At 36.3% G+C, this 22,344-nt stretch overlaps 1 protein-coding gene and 1 pseudogene across 1 annotated transcript in view; one reads left to right on the top strand and one right to left on the bottom strand.

Annotated features, from left to right (window-relative positions):
- CAPZA1 (capping actin protein of muscle Z-line subunit alpha 1) overlaps positions 1-22,344 on the bottom strand; it is a 46,653-nt gene that overhangs the window by 8,136 nt on the left and 16,173 nt on the right. The window contains exons 2-7 of the mRNA XM_028101942.2: positions 15,919-15,982; positions 13,799-13,850; positions 10,497-10,560; positions 5,190-5,396; positions 2,341-2,420; positions 1,675-1,753 (exon numbers count right to left, since the gene is read on the bottom strand). Coding sequence (XP_027957743.1) covers positions 1,675-1,753; positions 2,341-2,420; positions 5,190-5,396; positions 10,497-10,560; positions 13,799-13,850; positions 15,919-15,982 — 546 coding nt within the window. The remainder of the gene's footprint in view (positions 1-1,674; positions 1,754-2,340; positions 2,421-5,189; positions 5,397-10,496; positions 10,561-13,798; positions 13,851-15,918; positions 15,983-22,344) is intronic.
- LOC114208130 (U4 spliceosomal RNA) lies at positions 16,257-16,339 on the top strand (annotated as a pseudogene).

Below are 22,344 nucleotides of genomic sequence, written 5' to 3' on the forward strand. Positions count from 1 at the left end.
GCCAATCTGGTTAGAAGGTGTAAATAAGGTCTAGGTACTGACCCCTATTTGAAGTCTTATCAGAAACTATCACCCTTTATGACATATACACTTAATTTATTGGTTTGCATTGGCAAAATTGAAACACAAGCAACTACTTCCTTCCAGAAGAAAATAAAGTTACATAAATTTACAGTAAGCTACTTGGTTAATGCTAATGTCACAGTTACGGGAGATCTAAAGCATTAGGCTACTCATATATACAGTAAACAGAAGTAGAATAATATATATGTTGTCTTAGGTTGGGCTCCCCCAGAAGCATACCCCTAGACAAAGATTTGAGAGGAAGTAGTTTATTTGGGAGGTAATCTCAGGAAGGACTAGTAAGGACTGCGGTATTGAGACACAGAAGGGAAGAAAGTGTTATAGGTGCATTAACAAACAGGTTATAGCTATGGGCCCTGGACTCTGGAAGACTAAGCAGAACATGCTTCAGAGTTGTCCGACCTAATGGGTGAGGAAGCTGGCATATTTATCTACCAACTCTTGTATGGCACTACAGATTGCTCCAGAGCTGTGAATTTAACATTTCTAGCTTGCCTCATCTGAGTCGGGCATGTTTCTGTGGCTAGGAAAAGTTCCCAGGAAGAAAGCTGCTGTTACTTGTAGCAGGGAGCTATCCTGAAAAGAGTGGGTACAGATGATATCTACCACATATGCTCTGATTAAATTATACCGTTTAAAAAGGCAGCTCTTGCTAATTGTTATAAAAGCAAGACTTAACGCAATATAATAGAGGTACGATTAAATACTGATTTTCTCAGTTATCATTAACTTTTAATCTGACCTGAGTTAGTTGGGCTTAAGAATTAAATCACCCTCAATTTGAAAGTCAAATCTCTGCTAGGATATCAGAAGACTCTGACCCAGACAGGCATCCAATGAATTAACAAGCTCCTTATTCACCTGCCTATCTGTTCTGAAACAAGCATTAGAAATCTGCTCAGTTTGGTTACTTATATTCCATACTTGATGACACCTGGCAATTCTCTCTAGTTCCTCTGTTATTTACTTGATTTTAAAATCTTCTGTTATTACTGTAAAAAACAAAACAATAATCCCATTCATGTAGCTCTTTTCAGAGCAAAGAGTTAAGTTTTATGTCTATGTACACACTTAAATGAGGTAATATACAAGGGACCCTAAGTAAGTTACAGCAGCTGCTACTTAGTCACTTAATAATTGTTTTCTTCTTTCTTAGAACTGCTATTTTTAAAGATTATTATTATTATTTAAGTAGGCTCCATGCCCAGTGTGGAGCCCAACGCAAGGCTTGAACGAACTCACAACCCTGAGATCAAGACCTGAGCTGAGATCAGGAGCAGATGCTTAACTGACGGAACCACCCAGGTGCCCCCAGAACTGCTATTTGATAATTCCTGGAAAAACCTTAGGTTATCTTTGGAAGAGAAAAATAATAAGCAAGCAGTACATACCACATGACTATCCTTTATCAATCCAGAATAGCTCTTTTTAACTACCTCCCCACAAAGGAGGCTCCTATTTCTATTTACTACCGTCCATCTTCCTTTGCATCTATCTACATATAGTTGTTCCTTACTTCAAATACCAACTTCCATGTTTGTTTTCAAGATGTGACATTTTAACATGGCCTATTAACATGTGGGGTCTCACCTGAATCTTAAGTACTCCAACCACCTGGGCTGTAGGTGGTGTGATGGTGAACTTCCACTCTGATCTCCAACGACCATTCCTATTAAAACACATACAAGACTGCATAGTTAGCTATTAGCCCAAGAAAGAGGTGATTTGCCACTAAGGCAGAGAATTTGGGAAAGGGGGAGAAAAGTCATTTCCAGTTTGACATATCTAAGGCTCTGTCTACTCAAATATAAGTCTATATCCAAGTGCCTAAACATAAGCCTTTTCTAAGTTATTTTGACTTTCATTCCTCAGTCTTGGAATAGAAAACCATGCCTATACTGTTCATGGGAGGCTCTTCCACACACGGATGGGCTGCTGAGTTTTGCAATTAACTCACGTATTATTAACCAAACCCAAGTAAAACTCAGATTTTCAACTAGGCACTTTATTAATCAATCACTTATTCTCACTCGATATTAAGAGCACTTTTTAAAAAGATAGATTATAAAATCTCAGAATTGAAAGGAATCTAAATGTTCATATCTAAATCCCTCGTTTTACAGATGGGGAACTGAAGTCTCTCAGTCAAATAAGTTATCCCAAACTAGTTAGATTAAAAACCAAGTTTCAACTGCCAGTTTGGTTTCTTTCCAATATAAGTTAGATACAAATAGAAGAGAACATCTGCTTTCTTACCAGAAGTTTTTAGGCTGAAACTGGTGGCTTTCAATACATGCAATAATGGTCTGTTGCCCATCTATAGTTTTAGCATAAACCTATTGTTAAAAAAAAAAAAAGTTAGACTCTGAAAACATTTAATCTAAGTGACAAACACTGTACAAAAGCAGCATACTAAGTTCTTGGGGGAGACAAAGAATCAGGCAGGATGAGCTTATAACTCACAAGACTTCATGGGATGTGAACACAGAGCAGAACATGTTTAGTTCCACAAGAGACCCAGGTACAATGAACGCAGAAGGAAATACCACTCCTGACTAGGGGTACAAGGGAGATGCCAGTTAGGCTGGGCCTTACAAGACAGGTGAGATACTCATAAGCAGAGACTGAGAGGGAAGATGAGTAAACTATTCAGACAGGAAACTGGGGGATTGTTCAGTGAAATGGTGATAATCCAGGATAACAGATTTAAGTCCCGTAGTTCTACATGTAAGTTAAAAAGTCTGGACATTATTCTACAGGCAACGGACAGAACCAAAACAACATAACTGGAACTGTTGTTTTGGAAGAATAATATTGGTGTATAGGAACAATGGAGGAAAAGCTGAAGTTGGTTAGGAGGCCAGAGCATTAATCTAGGCAATATGTCAGGGTAGTATCAGTGGGTATCAGGATGCAGAAGCATAACCAAGTCTAGCAAAATAGTGCAAGTGAAGGGCAAAAAAGGGGAAAGAGCCAAAGTATTTGCATGCTGAGATGACCAGAAAGATGGTAGTGTCATTAACAAACTGGGAAATTCAGCTAGTAGTTAGAAACCCCAACTGTTCCTTAATGTGGAAGAGGAGAACAGAAATGCAATACAAAGGAAAAGCAAAAAAAAAAAAAAAAAACAAATGGTGCTTTACAGTCCACAAAATGTTTTCACGTCTACTTTCCCTATATTGAATAACTATGAGCTTTCAAGAGAGAGAAATACAGCAATGGGGAATGCCTACATTTACAAAGTTTGGGGAGAAGAAAAGAAGTAGAAACAGACTTAGAATGAGTAAAGGGTGCTGACAGAGCAGTGTAAGCAAAAGAGAATTTCTGGAAGTAGCTGGTTGGTCTCAGTGTGAAATAGCATACGGAAGTCAAGGATGAAGGAAAGGATACTGAGTCAGGCAATTCAGGAACCATCAATAACCTCAGAGAGAAATTTCTATAGAGACTGAAGCCAAAATTCACAGGGTTAAGAAGTAGATAGGTAATGAAGCAGTGGCACTAGTAGGAGCAGAATGCTCCCAGGTGTGGTTATGTAGCAGAGAGAGATAAGGGAAGGAAAGAGGTGGAGGAGAGTGAGGAGGAGCAAGAGAGAAAAAGAGAAGAGAAGTAACTTACAGAAATTATTATGACTGAAGAAAAGTTTGTTCTCCTTAAGGACAGGAGAAATAAAAATATTTATTTCTCGGTAAAGAGAAATGTATCAGATAGGATAATATAAAATCAAGAATAAGGATCCGTCTTCCTAAGATTAAGTACAGTGGAAGAGGGAAGATTGCTGAGTGTAGAAAGAAGAGAAAAAGATTTCATGTCAGTCTTACTAAAATGTGGGGGATCAGAAAGATGCCTAAGGACATTGAGCATGGTTTGGAACACGCGATATAGAAAACATCATAGGGAATATTGAGGTGACATTAAGAATTACGAAGCAGGACAGCTCTGAGGATATAAAACACTTGGATACAGTAGACACTGTTAGAACAATTCCATGGCTTTCTATAGCTCATCCATTAGCTAAGACAAGTGAGAAAAGACAAAGTAGGGTTACTTGGTGTAGAAGCTCTCCAAAATAAGAACAGGTAGTGCCAAATTTTAAATAGGTAACAAATGTTAAGTAGAAAAAAGTCAATTTCTAAAAGAGTGTGTGTCATGTCTTCCTTCGCAATACTGGGTTGCAAAATGGAACTGTACTTATCCACCATAATGGGTTTTCTCCATTATTTAAAAAATAAAAAACAAACAAAAAACATGTAATAATAACAATATCCAACATTTAGGCAGAGCTTTCTTTGTGTCATTTTCCAAGCATTTTATATGCATCATTAGCTCATTCAATCTTCACAACAATCCTATGAGGTAAGAACTATTATTTCCATTTTGTAAGTGAAAACAGGTACTGAGATGTTAACTCCTTTGCCCAAGGTCACATAGCTAATTAAGTGGCAAGACAAGGATTCAAACAAGTTAGTATGGCTTCAAGTAAGGGCTCTTAACCAATATTCTATTACTGCCATTTAACTCATCATCATTACATACTGAAAATATTCTAATAGACATTTTTAAATCATATCTGCAATTTTACAAAGAAAAATCATGATAGAGTCAAATGTAGCATTTTTTAAAATCAAGAGGTAGTAAAAAAAAAAAAGTCAAATTACCCGATTAAAAAAAAATAGTTCAAATAGTTTTGACAATCCACTGAAAGCATGTAAACTATATAAGAAGTACCTTTCTATAAAAATGCCTATACCAAAAAGTTATAAATGTGGCAATAGCTGTCTTGACAATCTTAATTTACTTTTTCCCCATGTCTAAAGATGTTTAAAAACTTTTTTTGATGGATAATAAGGCAATTTCTGATGAATAAATAAGACAAAGGTGAAATAGGATACAATGAAATTTAATATTTTTATGCACTGGGATTTTTAAAAAGAATTTTCCATATAAAATTTTCCATTCATACAAACTCTTTCAAAAATGAGTTAGGGAATAAAATACAGAGGAGACTCTTAAGAAGAAGTGATGTTTGCCTGGCCAAATCCCCCAAAGGATAAGGTAAATGTAAGAAATAAAACATTCTTTAATAATGAAGCAGGCAGATACTTAACAGTACAGAAGCCATTGGAATAATGATCTTTCACATAGGCCCTTAGAGCACTGTCACAGGATTCTCTCCAAGACTTCAGACCTCCATCTACGTCCTCTGGCTGGGGGTCACTTGCTTCTTTCCGTAAGTGATCAAACTTAAAGGAAATTTTGTTTCTTGGATCTAAAAATCTGCTATTCCCCAGGTCACCATGTTCTGTAATTAAGACCTTCCAAAGAATAATTACAAATATGAGTAACTGTAAAAAGACAGTTCTTGTCAAATTTTACAAAACAAATTAAATTCTGAAGACAGTTAACTTTTCATTTATACTTGGGTTTCTCTTCCCATATTGATTTTTTAACAAAGTCACATATTTTTTTTAATTTAATTTAATTTTTTAAGTAAACTCTACTCCCAACGTGGGGCTTGAACACATGACCCCAAGATCAAGAGTAGCATGCTCTATTGACTGAGCCAGCCAGGTGCTCCTCAAGTCACATTTTTATTCTTTTTTCTTAAAGATTTATTTATTTGAGAAAGAGAGAGAGAGAGGTTGGGGGGAGAGGGAGACACTCAAGCAGACTCTGCGCGGAGCCTAACTAGGGGCTTATCTCACAACCCTGAGATCACGACCTGAGCTGAAATCGAGTTGGACGTTCAACCAACTGCACCACCCAGGCGCTCCTCACATTTTTATTCCTATAAAAATATTACGTTTATGGTTAAGTCACCTCTAAACCACATTTCCCCATCCTACCCTTCATTTCTTGGTTTCTGTCTAATGTATTGCCAATGTATATACCTTATATGTAGCTGTAACAATAACTTATCTGTACACTTTTATATTTTTTTACGTATTTCATAAAACTTTCCCAGTCGTTATACTTAGCATTTAAAATAGGTAATACAGGGGCACCTGGGCGGCTCAGTCGTTAAGCGTCTGCCTTTGGCTCAGGTCATGATCCCAGGGTCCTGGGATCGAGCCCCACATCGGGCTCCCTGCTCAGCGGGAAGCCTGCTTCTCCCTCTCCCACTCTGCCTGCTTGTGTTCCCTCTCTCACTGTGTCTCTCTCTGTCAAATAAATAAATAAAATCTTTAAAAAAAATAGGTAATACATTCACATGGTTCAATAATGAAAAAATATAAAGTGAGATCTTTTTCTCACCTTTAACTCCTATTTACCAAATTCCTAATAAATTTCCTCTTCTCCACAAGGCAATTGATTTTATTAATTTAAATCAAGGGTCAGCATGGCAGGTGCCACTTGTTTTTGTAAAGTTTTACTGAACACAGCCCTGCTTGTCTGTTTTTGTATTGTCTATGGCTGCTTTCCTGCAACAGCAGGGTTGAGTAGTCACAACTGACCCTGTCCAGCAAAGCTGAAAATATTTACTCTCTGGCTCTTTAAAAAAAATTTGCAATCCCTGATATATTCTTTCAGAGTTTCTTTTTTACAAATATAAGTATGGATACGTATTCTAACTCCCCACCCCTTTCTTTAACTCAAAAACTAGCATACTATACTATACTATACCTACTGTTGTGGTTTTTTTTTTTAAACTTAATATATCTAGAAGAACTTTCCCGATAAGTACTTGGAGAACTTCTTTGTTTTTGTTACAGTTGTATACTACACCATTGTATGCATATACAAAAATTTATTCAACCAGTCCTCTATTAATGGATAGTTGGGTTGTTTCCAATCTTTTGCTATTATGAACAATACTGCAACAAATGTCCTCATATGTTCATTATGTACAAATTATGTATGTGTGCCAAGCACTCATGTGAGATAAATTCTCTGAAGGGGGACAACTACGTCAAAGGGAAAAATGTATTCATAATATGGACATACATAATATAGGGTGTCATTCCAAGTTACAATAGAAATTTTAATTGGCATTTCTTATCATTTTTTTCAAGTCATTTTCTAGTTGAACTCTTTATTAATTAGGCAGATAAAACTTTGCATGTGTCGAGTTTCACTTATTTTTTCCTAATTTCCCATTTGTCTTTTGACACATTTACCATTTTTAAAAATTACATATAATTTCACAATAGTGACATATCATAATATACTTAATCATTTCTGAATTGAAGGAGGTTTAAGCTACTTACAGTTTCCATTATCGAGAGCCACTATAAATTCTACCATAAATAAAATCTCCTGCTTAAAATAAATTCTTTGGAAAGAATTCCTAGTTTTAAGATTCCTGTCCTTATTACCAGACTAACCTTTAAGAAACTTGCTTATAATGATGGTAGGAACCATGAATGTAACTATTTCCTTAGTCTTACCCTCATAAAGCTTTCAAAAATCATCATAATTCTGTAACTTTCATAACTAAAAGGTAAATGTATTCACATTAAATTTTAATCTGCATTTCCTTAATTACTACTTCTGGGCGATCTAACACTTCTTTCTTTCCTTTTTCTTTCTTTCTTTTTTTTTTTTTGATCTAACACTTTTCTAAGTATGCTTTGTTATTTCCAACTTGGGTACAAGTGGTTCATGTCTGTTGCTTGTTTATTCACTGAACTCCTGGTATCATCCTTAGGTATCTGAATAACCTCTTTATCTATTATGCTTGAGAAACATATTTACTCCTTTTTAAATCTTACTTTTAAGCCTTTTTATTATGCAACGGTCACTTTCTTTTATAAACTTCTTTCTTTTAAGTTTTTATTTATTTCAGTGCTCTCTACATCCAATGTTGGGCTGAAAATCACAATCCTGAGCTCAAGAGTTGCGTGCTCCACTGACTGAGCCAGCCAGGCACCTGCCTCCTTTTATGAACTTTTCTAATGTTTCATCATTACTTAAGTTATGATTCCCTTTCCATTTCCTACTAAATTTTTATGTTTTAAAAAAATACTTTACATTTAAACTCCACCTGGAATTAATCAAAATGTACAGCTGGCACTGGAAATCAAAGATTAATCTCATAAATTTTATCAATTGTTTCCTTTTCCCTTCTGTTTTATGATACTTAGGGGCTTTCTGATTGTTGTCTTGTGTCTTTCATTAGTCTTCTTTCATTTGTTTTTCCAACTAAAAAAATGACACTTTCCAGCTAGGAATGACAGAATTAAAGGAGTTCTGTCAATAACTTATCAGTGGAAGTTTCTTCTGGAAAGGCCAATAGCACCTTTTCCAACTTCCTCTTTTTTCCTTCCTGGATCTTGGATTCAATGCCCTGAAATGGGGCAGCTCTCTTAAAGAGCATGATAATGAGGGGTGCCTGGGTGGCTCAGTCGGTTGGGTGTCTGCCTTCAGCTCAGGTCATGATCCCAGGGACCTGGGACGGAGCCCCGTGTCGGGCTCCCTGCTCAGCAAGGAGCCTGCTCCTCCCTCTCCCCCCTGCTTGTGAGTTCTCTCTCAAATCAATCAATCAATCAAGCTTAAAAAAAAAAGCATGATAATGAAAACGACACCTATGGAAGGCAGAATACAGAGCTGGAAGCAACTAGGATATCTGATGACATGGTGGAGCTACTGTGACAGCTCTAACATTATCTCTGGACTTCTTATATGACAAAAATCTCTACTTAGTTAACCTACTATAGTCAATTTTTATTATATGCAGGAGTGGCATCTATTTTATTTTTGTCTTATTTTTTCCTTTGTGAGTATGTGTACTTTATGGCACCTACTTTATTTTTTTCAAGATTTTATTTTTCAGTAATCTCTATACCCAACATGGTGCTCGAACTTAGAACCCTGAAATCAAGCACTGCATGCTCTACTCACTAAGCCACCCAGGCGCGCCCCTATGGCATCTTTAATAATTTATACATCTTTCCTTGTTTTAGTGTCCAGTAATGGGTTTTTGTTGTTGCTGTTGTTATGGCTAAGAATGCAATATCCTTTTGACTGTATTTTAAGCTGGCTACTACTGATACATGGGAATGCTCTTATAACATGTATCTGGACACATCTTATTATTTCAATAATTCCTATTTGCAAGCAATTTTTATTTTTTCAGTATTTATCTTTTATATTTGTAATCTATTTTCATTAAGAAAATTAAGATAAGCAAAAATATAAACAAAACAAAAAAAATATAAACCAAAACAAACAATAAGCAAAACAAAGTCTAGTAATCCTGTAATTCCAACACACAGAGTTAACATTTGGTATATATTTTCCCACATTTCCTTTTCTATGTACATGTATATATCTTATAGTTTTGATTCTTAAGATGCATATGTCCTCCCATGACTTAACATTCCATAAAATGGGATTCATCTTATACTTGATGGCATCTTAGGACTGTGTCATAGTTTAATTGGCAGTGTTTTTTCTTAGTGATACATAAAATAATGGTGCACTTTTCACAAAATTTAATATACAATGATTCTGGAGTGCTTGGGTGGCTCAGTTGATTAAATGTCTGCCTTCGGCTCAGGTCATGATCCCAGGGTCCTGGGATCGAGCTCCGCATTGGGCTCTCTGCTCAGTGTAGAGCCTGCTTCTCCCTCTCCTTCTGCCCGTCCTCCACACTCACGCTTTCTCTCTCTCTCAAATAAATAAATAAAATCTTAAAAAAAAAGATGCATTGATATATTAAGTTCACTTTAATATCTATTTAAAAAATAAACTTGCACAATTCTACATATGCTCCCTTATGTTCTACCTTAATATATCACAAACATCTTCCCAGGTCAGCATTCCCAGATCAGTATTTATACTGGTTTTCAATGACTACATGGTATTTTGGTCTACAGATAATTAATTTAATGTTGGGCATTTAGATTGTTCCCAACTTTTCACTATTATAAACCTTGCTTCAAATAATCTTTTTAATACATTTACATACTTATTTTCCTAGGAGAAATTCTGCAGATTTGTGGGTTCAAAGAAGATTGAGACTTTTAAAAGCATTTGGTATTTAGTGACATATTGCCTTTGAAGTGTACATTAATGAATTTGCAAAGTCCTGTCATACAATGTTAATAACTATGATAATAATGGAAATATTTGCTTTGTTCCTCTATTTAAATAGGGATGCCTATTTTCCTATACAATGTCAAATTTGATGTATCATGTTACTCTCACCAAGGAGAATTACATATGGCTCTAAAATCTGTATAAAACTCAACTCTTATTTTCACTATTCTTATTAGGGGCGGCTCTCTTTTCCAGTCAAAGAAATTCCAAGTATTATAAGAGAGAGGAAGAATTTCCTAATATGTAGAACATTTGCAAAAACTATGAAAACTAAGACATGAATTTATTCAGCATCTTATCTTCAGACATCTGCTTTGGTTTCTAAGATTTCTACTACCACCCAGGCACAGCCTTCCAAAATGAACAGCCATTACCTGATCTTCATATCCTTCTATCTTCACAGGTGTGAACTGATCCATGTTATACTGGGCAAATGCACTGTTTTTTAAAAAGTAAAAAAAGGAGGGGGGAAGAATTATATATAAATACAAAGGTAATTCACATAATAGTGAAAGAGAATGTGAAAACACTCTCTGGTGCTCTTTCCCTTTCTCTTTAGGCAACTGGTGTTTTCCTAACACCTTCCAGCTTTCTGAAGGAACTCTTCTCCACAAAGATCTCAGATGTGCCCTAAACTCTGAAATTACCTTTTCCTCTCCACCTCTAGGCTCCAATAGAACTCCCCCTTAGACTATTCCTAAGTTTTAAGAAATCCAGTTTTTGTGAATTACCAACAGTTTTCATCATTTAGACAGAAGCTTTCAGTAATTCAAAAAAATCTTCAATTGATGCACATTTTAGCAATGCTGTCTTTTTTATTCTGGGCTCTCTAAGGTAGGGCAGGTAGGAGAGACCACAATTAAATGTACTGGAAGACATCTGACATGAGGAGAGGGTGAAGTAAGAGTTGAGCATGAGTCAAGTCTCCGATGTGAGTTTAAGGCAGAAGAGATTATCTGAAAAGGGGGATATGAATAATCAAAGTGCATGCCTAATATTGTTGTTTACTTGTCCAGTACTACTACATTTACAAAATTGCATTTTCAATGGCTCCCTAGTACATCTTACAAAGTAAGCAAAAAGGTAAAATGAAAGAAAAATGGAAATAAGCTGCAGTGTAAAAAAGCATAATACACTTACAAAGTATCAGTCTTCTCAGAGAATTCACTTGCCAAGGGAAGAGTTAAACACCTCTCCAGCCCTATTTTAACTTAGTGAAACACCTACTAGACCACTGTTTTTAAGCAGACTATTAAATTCTTCCTAGACTTTTCAAGAGAAACCAAAGAAACAGATATTTAAAGCTAATCTTCAGTCTTTTCATTTTAAGTTATTATTGTGCTTTTTAATTAATCATTTCCTCAGAACACCACAATCCCATTAACAAAATGAGGCCTCAACACAGTAGTTCTTCAGAAAGGAATCTAAATTAAATGTTCATGGAAAGTGGATTTTTTTTTTTTTAGAAAAGCTTAAGGAGTAAGGAATAAATAAGTATTCCATTCTAAAATACATCCTAAGATTACAGATTACAAATACCAACATCAAAATTTGTTAACATTTAATCCTATCTCAAGAAAATGGTATTTCCATTCTACCATTTGTGTGGGCCCAAAATTTGAGATCACCTTTGATTCTTCTTTCTCTCAAATTTCACATGCAATCCCATCAGCAAATCTTATAGGTTCTACCTTGAATACATATTCAGAATCTGATTCCTTCCCATCACGCTTACTACTACCACTCTACTCCAAACCACCGCTATTTATCTCTGAACTACTGCAGTTAAGTCTTCTAACTACTCATCTTCCTTCAGTTTTTGCCCCCTGCATAGCAACCAGTGATTATTCTAAAATATAATCTCATTGAGTCATTGTCTGCTCAGAACACTAATATTCTGCCCCCTCTTTCAGAATAAAATCCTCTCTTTAACATGGCCTACAACACCCTAGTTAGTCCAGAAGGGCTGGGAATTATCAGAGAATGGTTCTAGGGATCAGAAGCAAAGGGCAGAAATCCAGGAAAGAGTAAATCCAAAGTTGTTCAGGCCTCCTTTATTTTATATAGAAGGCAATAATGATGAGGATGATGATTACTGAAACATTTACTGAACGCTTACTATGAGGACTATGGCCAAAGGACTGAAGTACCTCATTACAGAAAAAAAAAAAAAACACCTGATTTTTTCATCCCTGTGGAAAATCAAGTATTTGGGCATAAGGCAGTTCTCCTTTAGTAAGACTGTTCTCTGAAAATCTAGCATCTATAAGAACCAGAGTATTTATGAAAACAATGCTTTACTGTCAGGGCAATTAAAGCATCTGAACTAAATACCAAGTTCTACTGTTACTCCTAATTGGAAATGGGACAACAGGCTTAAGATACAATCAATCTTGGGTCTTGGCATTCCACTCCCCATCTCCTCTCTTCAGCAGTACCTTATCACGTGAAGGACAGAGTAGATTTATTTTGGGTAGCAGGATATACTAAGACCAATACATGGCAGGCAAGGAACTTGCCCTGTGAAATAGTGAATTCCTTATTATTAGAAGCATTCAGATTGGATAATCATCTTTTGACAAAATGTAGATGAGGTTCTCTCAATGATAAAGCAGAGACAGACGGGCTGAACTAGCAAATCATGAATGCCTTTTTCTATGGCATTCTATGCATCTAAGAGAAACCAGCATTAGAATGCATCTTTGGTGTGTGCCTAAATCAATGTATAATTAGAGTTTCATTCATGATGACAATTATAGTGATGCTGTACAAATGTTAGGGTTTGCAGAATCTGGTCCCAAAATGAGTTTCAAAAGAGCAGCACGGACAGGGCAGAAGATGACTGTTTCCCAGGTAGCAGCTCTTAAGACAGTTTTCTATAGCTAAAATCTAAACCAAATGATGATCACACCAAATGCTTTTATGATAATTATTTGTTGCGCTACATCAAAATCCTTGTCCCACCCTCTTTACCCCACCCTTTCCCAGTCACTATCCTTTTCTGGTTTCCTCTTTACAAAGGAACTCCGGGCCAATGACACAGACAGCAACTGAAAGAGAATTTTGTATGTAAAGAAGAGTAGTGATAAAGCCAGATAACAGGGGGCCTTGAAAGCTGGACAGTGTTTAGACTGGAAGAAAACAAAAACACCCATCACTGTCATGTTTTTGAGGACAAAGATAAAATGAAAATGGTATTTTCATTTAATTAGCCGCCTGACAGTGATAAGGAATCAATGACTCGGTTGAATAACCATGCTATTATTCTAAGGTTAATTCTATTAAGGCACTTTATGAATATCTACTATTTTGTGGCAATTTGGGAACAGTATTCCTCAATAGCAGCCTAATTTTTCTATAGCTAGCGTTTAAAAAAAATTCAACATGAACTAAAAGGAGTATAGAAGAAACCCTAACAGCTCATATTAAGCTCTGCTTTAATAGGGAAAATCTGGGCAAAAAGAAAAATAAAAAAAATAAGATCACATATAATAAGTTTAAAGGAAGTAAACAACATGGCATGTTTTCTCCAAGTAAAAAAATACAACTAAAACTGCTAACTGCTTTATACTGAAGTGTTTTATTTTAAACTTAGGTTTCAGGGTACAAATTTATTATCAACATAGTTTATCCAAAATTAAAATAAATATATAAGTGGATCTTGAAGGATACTTACTGTGCTGCCCCTTCCCTGAGGAGATTGTCATTATTAAGCAGTAGCCGGACATCTGAGGAAAAAACATTAAAAGATGCTAAAATATTCAACAGAGGACAAACTTCAGAAATTTTTTTAAAAATTAGGCTTTGCAAAGTTAGTTTTCAGATATATGTACACATAGAAATTCTTTTTATTTTTTTAAATATTTTTGACAGAGAGAGAGAGGAGAACACACAAGCAGGGGGAGCAGCAGGCAGAGGGAGAAGCAGGCCTCCTGCGGAGCAGGGAGCCCAATGCGGGGCTCGATCCCAGGACCGTGGGATCATGACCTGAGCCGAAGGCAGACGCTTTACCGACTGAGCCACCCAAGCACCCCTACATAGAAATTCTAAAAAACACAAATGAACAGATGCTAATGTTCATAAATTTGCATGTAATTATTTGTGGTACAATAATCCAACAATAACTTCTCAAAGAATTATTCATAGCAAATGAAAAACATTGTTTAAAGAAAGTTATAGTTAGGACTGTTAATTTTGTATCTAAAGAATCCTTTAAAATGAGATTAAGAATTGGAGGCTTTTCTATTAACATCACACCAAGAAAGCTGGGCAAAATTCAGTCAGTGGCAGTGAAATTGGCAAATATATTTTTCTATGAAGCATCTAATGTAGGGGACTATATCCTTTTAAAAAGCTGTGTGTCAAGAGTCTAGTCACTCTTCTTTTGGAAGAGAAGGGTCCTTGTCATATAAGAAACTACCAAGCATTAACTCCAACAGGGAAGACTAATCATAAGCCACAGGCCATTGACTCTTAGGGCTTCTGAAAGAAGAGGCTGGCGGAGGCCAGTATGTAGCATGCCAGTAAAAACCAGCCCTCATGCCACAAGTAGCTTGCCAATTTTTTTTTAGTTGCTTGCCAATTCTTAATCTAATGCTTTCATATCAGTTATTCTCATGATATTCTGTAAAGTACATTCAATTGTCAGAAATAAAACAAGGGACTTCTAACTACAAAGGCTATTAATTTTGTTAAGACAAGAATTCATTTGAGCTTATCAGCTGGATAAAGTTCAAGTCGTAGGAAAATTTCCTAAAAGCTCAGTTGTTGAAAATTTGTATTTGGTTGATATGGAAAAAAGACCAGAGAAAACAAGGCTGCATTTGTTTCTCTTGCTATTAGTGTTCAAAATCTACAAACAAGTCTATAAGGAAGAATGTCTGGATTTAGTTCTAATGTATTATTTACTCCTTATAGTAAATGTTTATATGTTCTCCTGGTTACTCTTTCTCTACATCATTAATTTTTATCGATGGAGATTACTGATTGTTCTATGATGTATGGGGCTCTGGATCAAGTGTAGACGAATATCACATAGTTCCTCTTAAGTAGGTAGCTGTCTAATGTAAAACTAGAATTTCAAAATAAATGTTTGCTCAAATGAGCCAAGATGCACAAAGAACTTTACAACGAATTTAACAACTTAAAATGGGGTTGTAATGATTGATTTTATCATGGAGTTCACGATGCCTCATCTACATTTTTCATTATATATTACATTAAGCCAGTGAATAGCACAGGTTATAAATGTATTGGAACAGTGGTTCCCAAACTGGCTGTGACTCAGAATCATCCAGGAGAACTTAATAAAACAGATTACCCAATTCCACCTCAGATCTAATGAATGAGAAATCTTAAGAGGATGGTAATGCTGGAAGCTGTATACGTAACAAGCTTCCCAGATGCAGTAAGCTCAGCCCCAAAGGATTTAGAAAGTGTCCTATATGTATTACGGGCACATCTTGAATGAAAGCACTGCAGAAGCTTAAGCTATGATTTATAATGATAGATATAAAATTATGAAAACAATTTAGTATTGCTTCTCTATTTAATCATATTAAACTACTTTAAATCTTTTCTCACCTAAGATAGGTATCCTAATTTATGGGTTAAGAATTTGCTTTTGACTCAGACCTAGGTTTGAATTCTTGCTGACACCTGACCAGCTGGGTGGCATTAGTTATTTTCACCTGTTTGAATCCTGATTTCCTTAGCTATAGCTATAATGTGCTGTAAGGATTAAAAGAGATAGCTTATATGTAATTAAGGAGAGCTTAAATACTAATGTTTACTCACCATTGAACACTTCATTAAATTCCCCTGGGGGTGCATGAGTGATGAATTTAGCAGCTATGCGTACCTAAAGAGAAATCAATAAAATAAGAGTAATATACAAAAGGAGAAGGAATTATCAGATCACAAAAATTTCTTCACATTCCTTGAAATAACACTTCCTGTTTAAACCTTTACTGTTTAGTAGCAAAATTTTTTTTCACAAAATATCCCAAAACTTTTATCATCAATATAGGTTTGTCCTGATTTGGGGCTATCCATGCTGTTTTGATTACTTTTTAATTTTTCTTTAAAAAGTTGAATAATCCATTTTTGGTCAAAATACACTACAGTCATAGCTTTGCCCAGTCCAGTGGCAGTATCATAGCCAATGAAGTTTATCCGAGGCACAATTATTGCTAATTTAGAACTTTTCCCAAAATATACCACAGTCACAAAAAGAGAAAGCTATGATCCTAATCTCTTATAAACATTTAAGCAAAACTAAATAAAATATGAGTAAATTGGTAGGATACCAAATTGTGTTTATAGTGTTTATCCCCATGCAAGGATGGGTTCAAAACTAATAAATCATATAAAGGAGCAAACCCTTGCGAGTCTCTTAACTCATACTGGGAAAAAAAGACAAAATTCAACACTCAAATATCATAAAACAACAAAACTACTAATTCTGGGTAGGAATAAATTTCTTTAACTTGAAAAAGGATTATCTACCAAAATTCTACAGCGTACCTAATAATGATGCAACAATGCAAGCAGTGTCCCTAATTTTAAAAACAAGACAAAGATGCCTTCTATCACCTAAACTATTAAACGCTGTACTAAAGGTTCTAAAGAATACTATCGACAATATTTCTTCTAAATCCCTCTCCTGACCCCTATTGCCCTTCTACTTTTCTGGATCTCCTATTTGAGATGGATGTTGAAATCTTAGGATCTAACCTGCATATCTCACTTTTTTCTCCTATATTTTTATCTTCTTGTCACTTTATACTTTATTTGGTGAGAAGGCCTCAGAGCTCCATTTTTCAATTCACGAAAATGCTCTTCAGTTATGTCTATTTTGCTATTCAGATAATTATTTTAACTGTTCTACTTTTAATTTCCACGACTTTTATTTTTGTGTGTATAATAATCTCTTGAGTCTCCTTGGGGGTATTAACTACACTGACTTTAAAGTCTTGCTCTATGGACTGTTTCCTAAGAATTTAGATCTACTTTTTGTTTGAGTCTGGTGCTTTTCTTTCGTCGCACTGGTTTTCCACAAATGTTTGGCGTTCCTCCTTGAATTTAATTTAGCTTATCTGTTCTGTTTACCTGCAATTTGTCTCTAGTGATTATAGGGGAGGGAAAGAGTAGACTTGCTGCTAGGTATGAGCAGATTAATTTCTGAGTGAGCCTCATAAGGGCCAAAGGCTACCTGAAGTATTGCCCTGCCTCTCTGCTCTCAGTGCTCATTCTCAATGCTATATATATGTATTTTTTTCAAAGATTTATTTATTTATTTGAGAGAGAGAGAGAGCACAAGCAGGGGGAATGGCAGAGGGAGAGGGAGAAACAGGCTCCCCAAGCAGGGAGCCAGATGTAGGGCTCAATCCCAGGACCCTGAGATCATGACCCAAGTCTAAGGCAGACGCTCAATCAGTTGAGCCACCCAGGTGCCCCTCAATGCTATATTCTGAGGACAAATGCATTTCTGTCTGTAGTTTAGGCCAAATGGGAGAGAAAAGAGGAGTCAAGTGGTACAGTTAGCTTACAGAACAGTTCCCCAATTAATCTACACCAAGACTCTTCTGAGTCCTTTCTTTCTTGCTTCTTAAAGTTCTTCCAAACGGCTCCTACTTCCATAACAGTTTTCTTTAATGTGTTTTGGGTTATGATCTCTTCTGATCTTACTTTTGCCCCCATGTATTTACCATTTTGCTTTCTTTCTATGAAGAACTGCTAAAAAATTTTGGTCCAATGATGGCACTCTCACTTTTCAGTTACTAGTTCATTTCTCCTCTCACTCTATTTTTCCCCACTCTTTTCATTCTAGTAAGGTTTGGCATAAAAGGTGAGGTGAAACCATGTGCTCAGTCTGCCATATAATTTAATCTCTTAGCTCTCATCAAGTCAAATGTGACATACAAAGAATGTACAAACCCATTTAAAAGAAAAAATAATTTGGAGTATCATTTGGCATTATACATATGTAATTATGATGTTAGCAATAATAGGACTGACCTCAAATGAGTCTCGCAGTATAATTCTAACACACTATGACAGAAAGAATGTTGACAATTCCCTAATTTCTGATGTGATAATGAGTATGAAGATGATTCAATTCACTGATGAGGGGCAATGAGGAACGTGATATATCTATCTACCAATAAACTGAGCCCTGCTTTCCAATAAGGCATCCTCTGCTGACTTCTTAATTTCCTTCGAACAATTTTAAATTCTTGCCGACCCAATCAAATTAAGGCTACCATCAAAGTCAAACCATTCTTAAGCAGAAAAAAAGACTTTCAAGAGTCTTGAAAATAAGGCTGGGAACTGAGAAGAAAATAAGAAAACAAAAAACACTTTACAACTTTAGGTTTATACAGAAAAGAAAAGCTAAAGCTGTCCCATGGACAAACTTATTTCTTCGTCAAGATAGACCTACTGACTGGGGCGTCTGGGTGGCTCAGTCGTTAAGCGTCTGCCTTCGGCTCAGGTCATGATCCCAGAGTCCTGGGATCAAGCCCCGCATTGGGCTCTCTGCTCAGTGGGAAGCCTGCTTCTCCCTCTCCCATTCCCGCTGCTTCTGTTCCCTCTCTCGCTGTGTCTCTCTCTGTCAAATAAATAAATAAAATCTTAAAAAAAAAAAGATAGACCAATTACTGATGGAGCAAGGTACACCGGAAACCTGGATTCTAATTACTGGCTGTGTCGGTCCATTAACTAACTAGATTTATGATTCTAGAAACACTACTAACCTTTTTTGGTCCTGAATTTCCTCATTATAATCCAATTCCTAAAACAGATGAGAAGATCTGCAAAATTTCTTTGAGCTGTAACTCTACCTGATTCTTTAAGACTTAGAAAACAAAACCTATATATGTGTGGAAGCAGAGGCGAGGAATCCACACCACAAACACTTAAAATATTCTTATGCACATAAAGTCTGAGAGCCCTGCCATGACAGGGTAATTACAGATAACTATTAGTTTTCTGGGATGAAAACTGGTGGAGATTAAGAGAAATACTCCATAAAGCTCTTATATTAACTAACAATAAAAAGAGTGGTTCTAATTAGGAAATAAGAAATGCTGCTCAACTCATGAAAATTATACTACACAGGACTAACAGTTCCCATATGGATTGCCAACTGTGTATATTTGCATTGGCATGTGCTGTTAATCATATTTCTGTCCTCATCAACTGTTGCTGTCAATCACTCATTTAAGAAATTAGTAAACCTACTTTGACAGCAAACCTATACTTTAGTCTATTTGTGGCAAATCTGCTGAGCGGCTATGGTCTATCCCACTTCTGTCCAGGTGCTTTTCCCATAACTCTTACATAATTGTGAAACTCCCTTCAGTCAAGAAAATTTAAGTGTTTGTAGTTCAAGGACCTGACACATACGTAGTAATACAGCAAGCAAGAATTAAAGGCCACAGTGAGGCACCAAGAAGATGTAATCAACTCTACATATGTATATAAGGAGGGATGGGGTGGCCTTTAAATACAGTGATGTATGAGCTGGACTGAAGGATGAATAATACCAAGGAGGGCATTCCAGTCAGAGGAAACAGTATGTACAAACTAAGACAACACAGTACAACAAACTGAATGTAGATATTTAAAAGATTTACAAAATGTAAAATAGTCCTACTTTTCCCACTAATTCTTTTTTTGTTTTGGAAAATAAAGTTTTTCCCAAAACAAAATACCAATCATTTATATTAACATGTAATAATTATGTTTTTAAATGAACTAATGCTTTAAAAATCTCTTGTCTTAATATTTAAATAGATATAAGCTACATAAATAAAAACTTGATTCCTAAGAGTGTAAAGGAGTCCCGAGAGCAAAAACGTCTGAGAAGGGGCACCTGGGTGGCTCAGTCATTAAGTGTCTGCCTTCGGCTCAGGTCACGATCCCAGGGTCCTGGGATCGAGCCCCACATCGGGCTCCCTGCTCGGCGAGAAGCCTGCTTCTCCCTCTCCCATTCCCCCTGCTTGTGTTCCCTCTGTTGCTGTCTCTCTGTCAAATAAATTTAAAAAATCTTAAAAAAAAAAAGTCTGAGAAGTGTTCTGTTGACATAGGTTGATGTTTATCATATGCTGTTGAGTGAAAAAAGTTCACACAATGATGTATTCCCGTTTTATTAAGAGTAAATATATTTACATACAAGTATAGCTACTAATTTTAATTAGGACTTCCTCTGGTATTACAAGATATTTTTCTTTCCTTTTTTGGCTTATCTCCATGTTCAAAAAGCTGTACAAGGAACATAAATTACTTGTATGATAAAGAGAATTTTTTTTTCCTGGAAGTTAGTACTTCTTAATCCCCTTTATCTATTTCACCCATTACTTCATTACTTGTACGTTAAAGATAATTTTTAAATTTTTAAAAATCAAAAGAGGAGCATGCAAACATCTCCCATCCAATAAATTAATTTTTTTAAAGATGAAAGAGGACAGGGGCGCCTGGCTGGCTCAGTCAGTAGAGCATGAGACTCTTGATCTTGGGGTTGTGAATTTGGTTGTGAATTTGAGCCCCACGCTGGGTATAGAGATTACTTAAAAATAAAGTCTTGAAAAAAAAAAAAGATGAAAGAGGACATAAACAAGATAAAGGCTTTGGAGTGATATCAAAACTGAAAGCATGGGTCAAGGAAGCTATAGGTCAAGAAAGCTAAAGGACAGGACAAAGTGAAGTCGGTAAAATGCTAAAAGCAACAAGGAAGGCTTTTCAAAGTTATACTTTGCATATGCTTTTTGACCAGGAGCTTAGCCTTATTCGCTTCCTAGGGGCATAATGCCTTATGCTAGAAAATTTAGGATAGTTGGTTAAATGAAGGGATTATATTGAAAAAGAAAAGTAAAACCTTGCTTCCATTTTCTAAAGGGAAAAAAACCACAAAGTGCACAAAAGTCAGAGAAAGAGGAATATCAAGTAGTAGTATTTGAATTCAGGCTTAAGTGCTGAAGAATTATAATACTTTAAGTGCTGAGAAAAAAAAAGTAAGTGATCTCCATAAATCTGAGAATATCAAGAATAGGAAAAATGGGGGCGCCCGGGTGGCTCAGATGGTTAAGTGTCAGCCTTTGGCTTGGGTCATGATCTCCAAGTCCTGGGATCCAGCCCCATGACCAGCTCCCAGCTCAGCAGGGAGTCTGCTCCTCCCTCTCCCTCTGCCTCTCCTCCTGCTTGTGCTCTCTCTGTCTCTCAAATGAATAGGTAAAATCTTTAAAAAAAAAAAAAAAAAAGGAAAAGTGTCCAATTAAAGAAATGAAAACATCCCCTAATTTTTTTTTTTTAAAGATTTTATTTGACAGAGAGAGAGAGACAGCGAGAGAGGGAACGCAAGCAGGGGGAGGAGAGGGAGAAGCAGGCTTCCAGCCTAGCAGAGAGCCCAATTCAGGGCTTGATCCCAGGACCCCGGATCATGACCTGAGCCTAAGGCAGAGACTTAACGACTGAGCAACCCAGGCGCCCCAACATCCCCCAATTTTTAAATGAAAGCTGGTGAGGTGAAGACATATGCAACAGCAAGGGTGAAATTCTAAAGGAATGGCTAAAAAGAATGTAGTCATCATTAAATGCCAAAGCTGGATCCCAAAAACACTATCATGGTCAATAATCCCCGTGTTATTTTCTGAGAGTTACTAAAAAAGGTGGACTACCTAGTATCAGACAAATCTTAGTATTTGTCAGTCTTTGACAATAGACTTTGAAGTGGCACGGTGATTGTCACTATAACAATACCATAAAAATACCCTGAAATAGTAGTTGAAATCTTAATGCTACATTTATATATTCTCTATAAAAATCTAAAGTCTGCTCCATGGTCTCCAAGGCCCTTCAAATTTTGGTTCCCTCACCCCCATGTCCTACTGTTTAGCTACTAGACCTTACAGCTATACTACTGCCTCAGGGCGATCGCATTTCTTGTTCCTTTTGCCAGAAATGCTCTTCTGTCAGAGCATCTTTTTTCAGTCAAGTCTCTGTTCAAATGTCACCTTCTGACGTCCTGACTCCTACATACAAATTAGCCACGATACTTTCTGTACCCTTCACAATTCTAGCCCATTTACTTTTTTTCTTCAGGGAACTTGTCAACACTGAACTACTACAGGGACGCCTAGTGGGCTCAGTTGGTGAAGCGTCTGACTCTGGATCTCAGCTCAGGTCATGACCTCGGGGCTGATAGATCAAGCCCCGTGTAGG

The sequence above is a fragment of the Eumetopias jubatus genome, unplaced genomic scaffold (assembly GCF_037043125.1).
Source record: "Eumetopias jubatus isolate StellerSeaLion01/CBP00866 unplaced genomic scaffold, mEumJub1_p1.0 scaffold_4, whole genome shotgun sequence".
NCBI classification, from domain to species: Eukaryota; Metazoa; Chordata; class Mammalia; order Carnivora; family Otariidae; genus Eumetopias; species Eumetopias jubatus.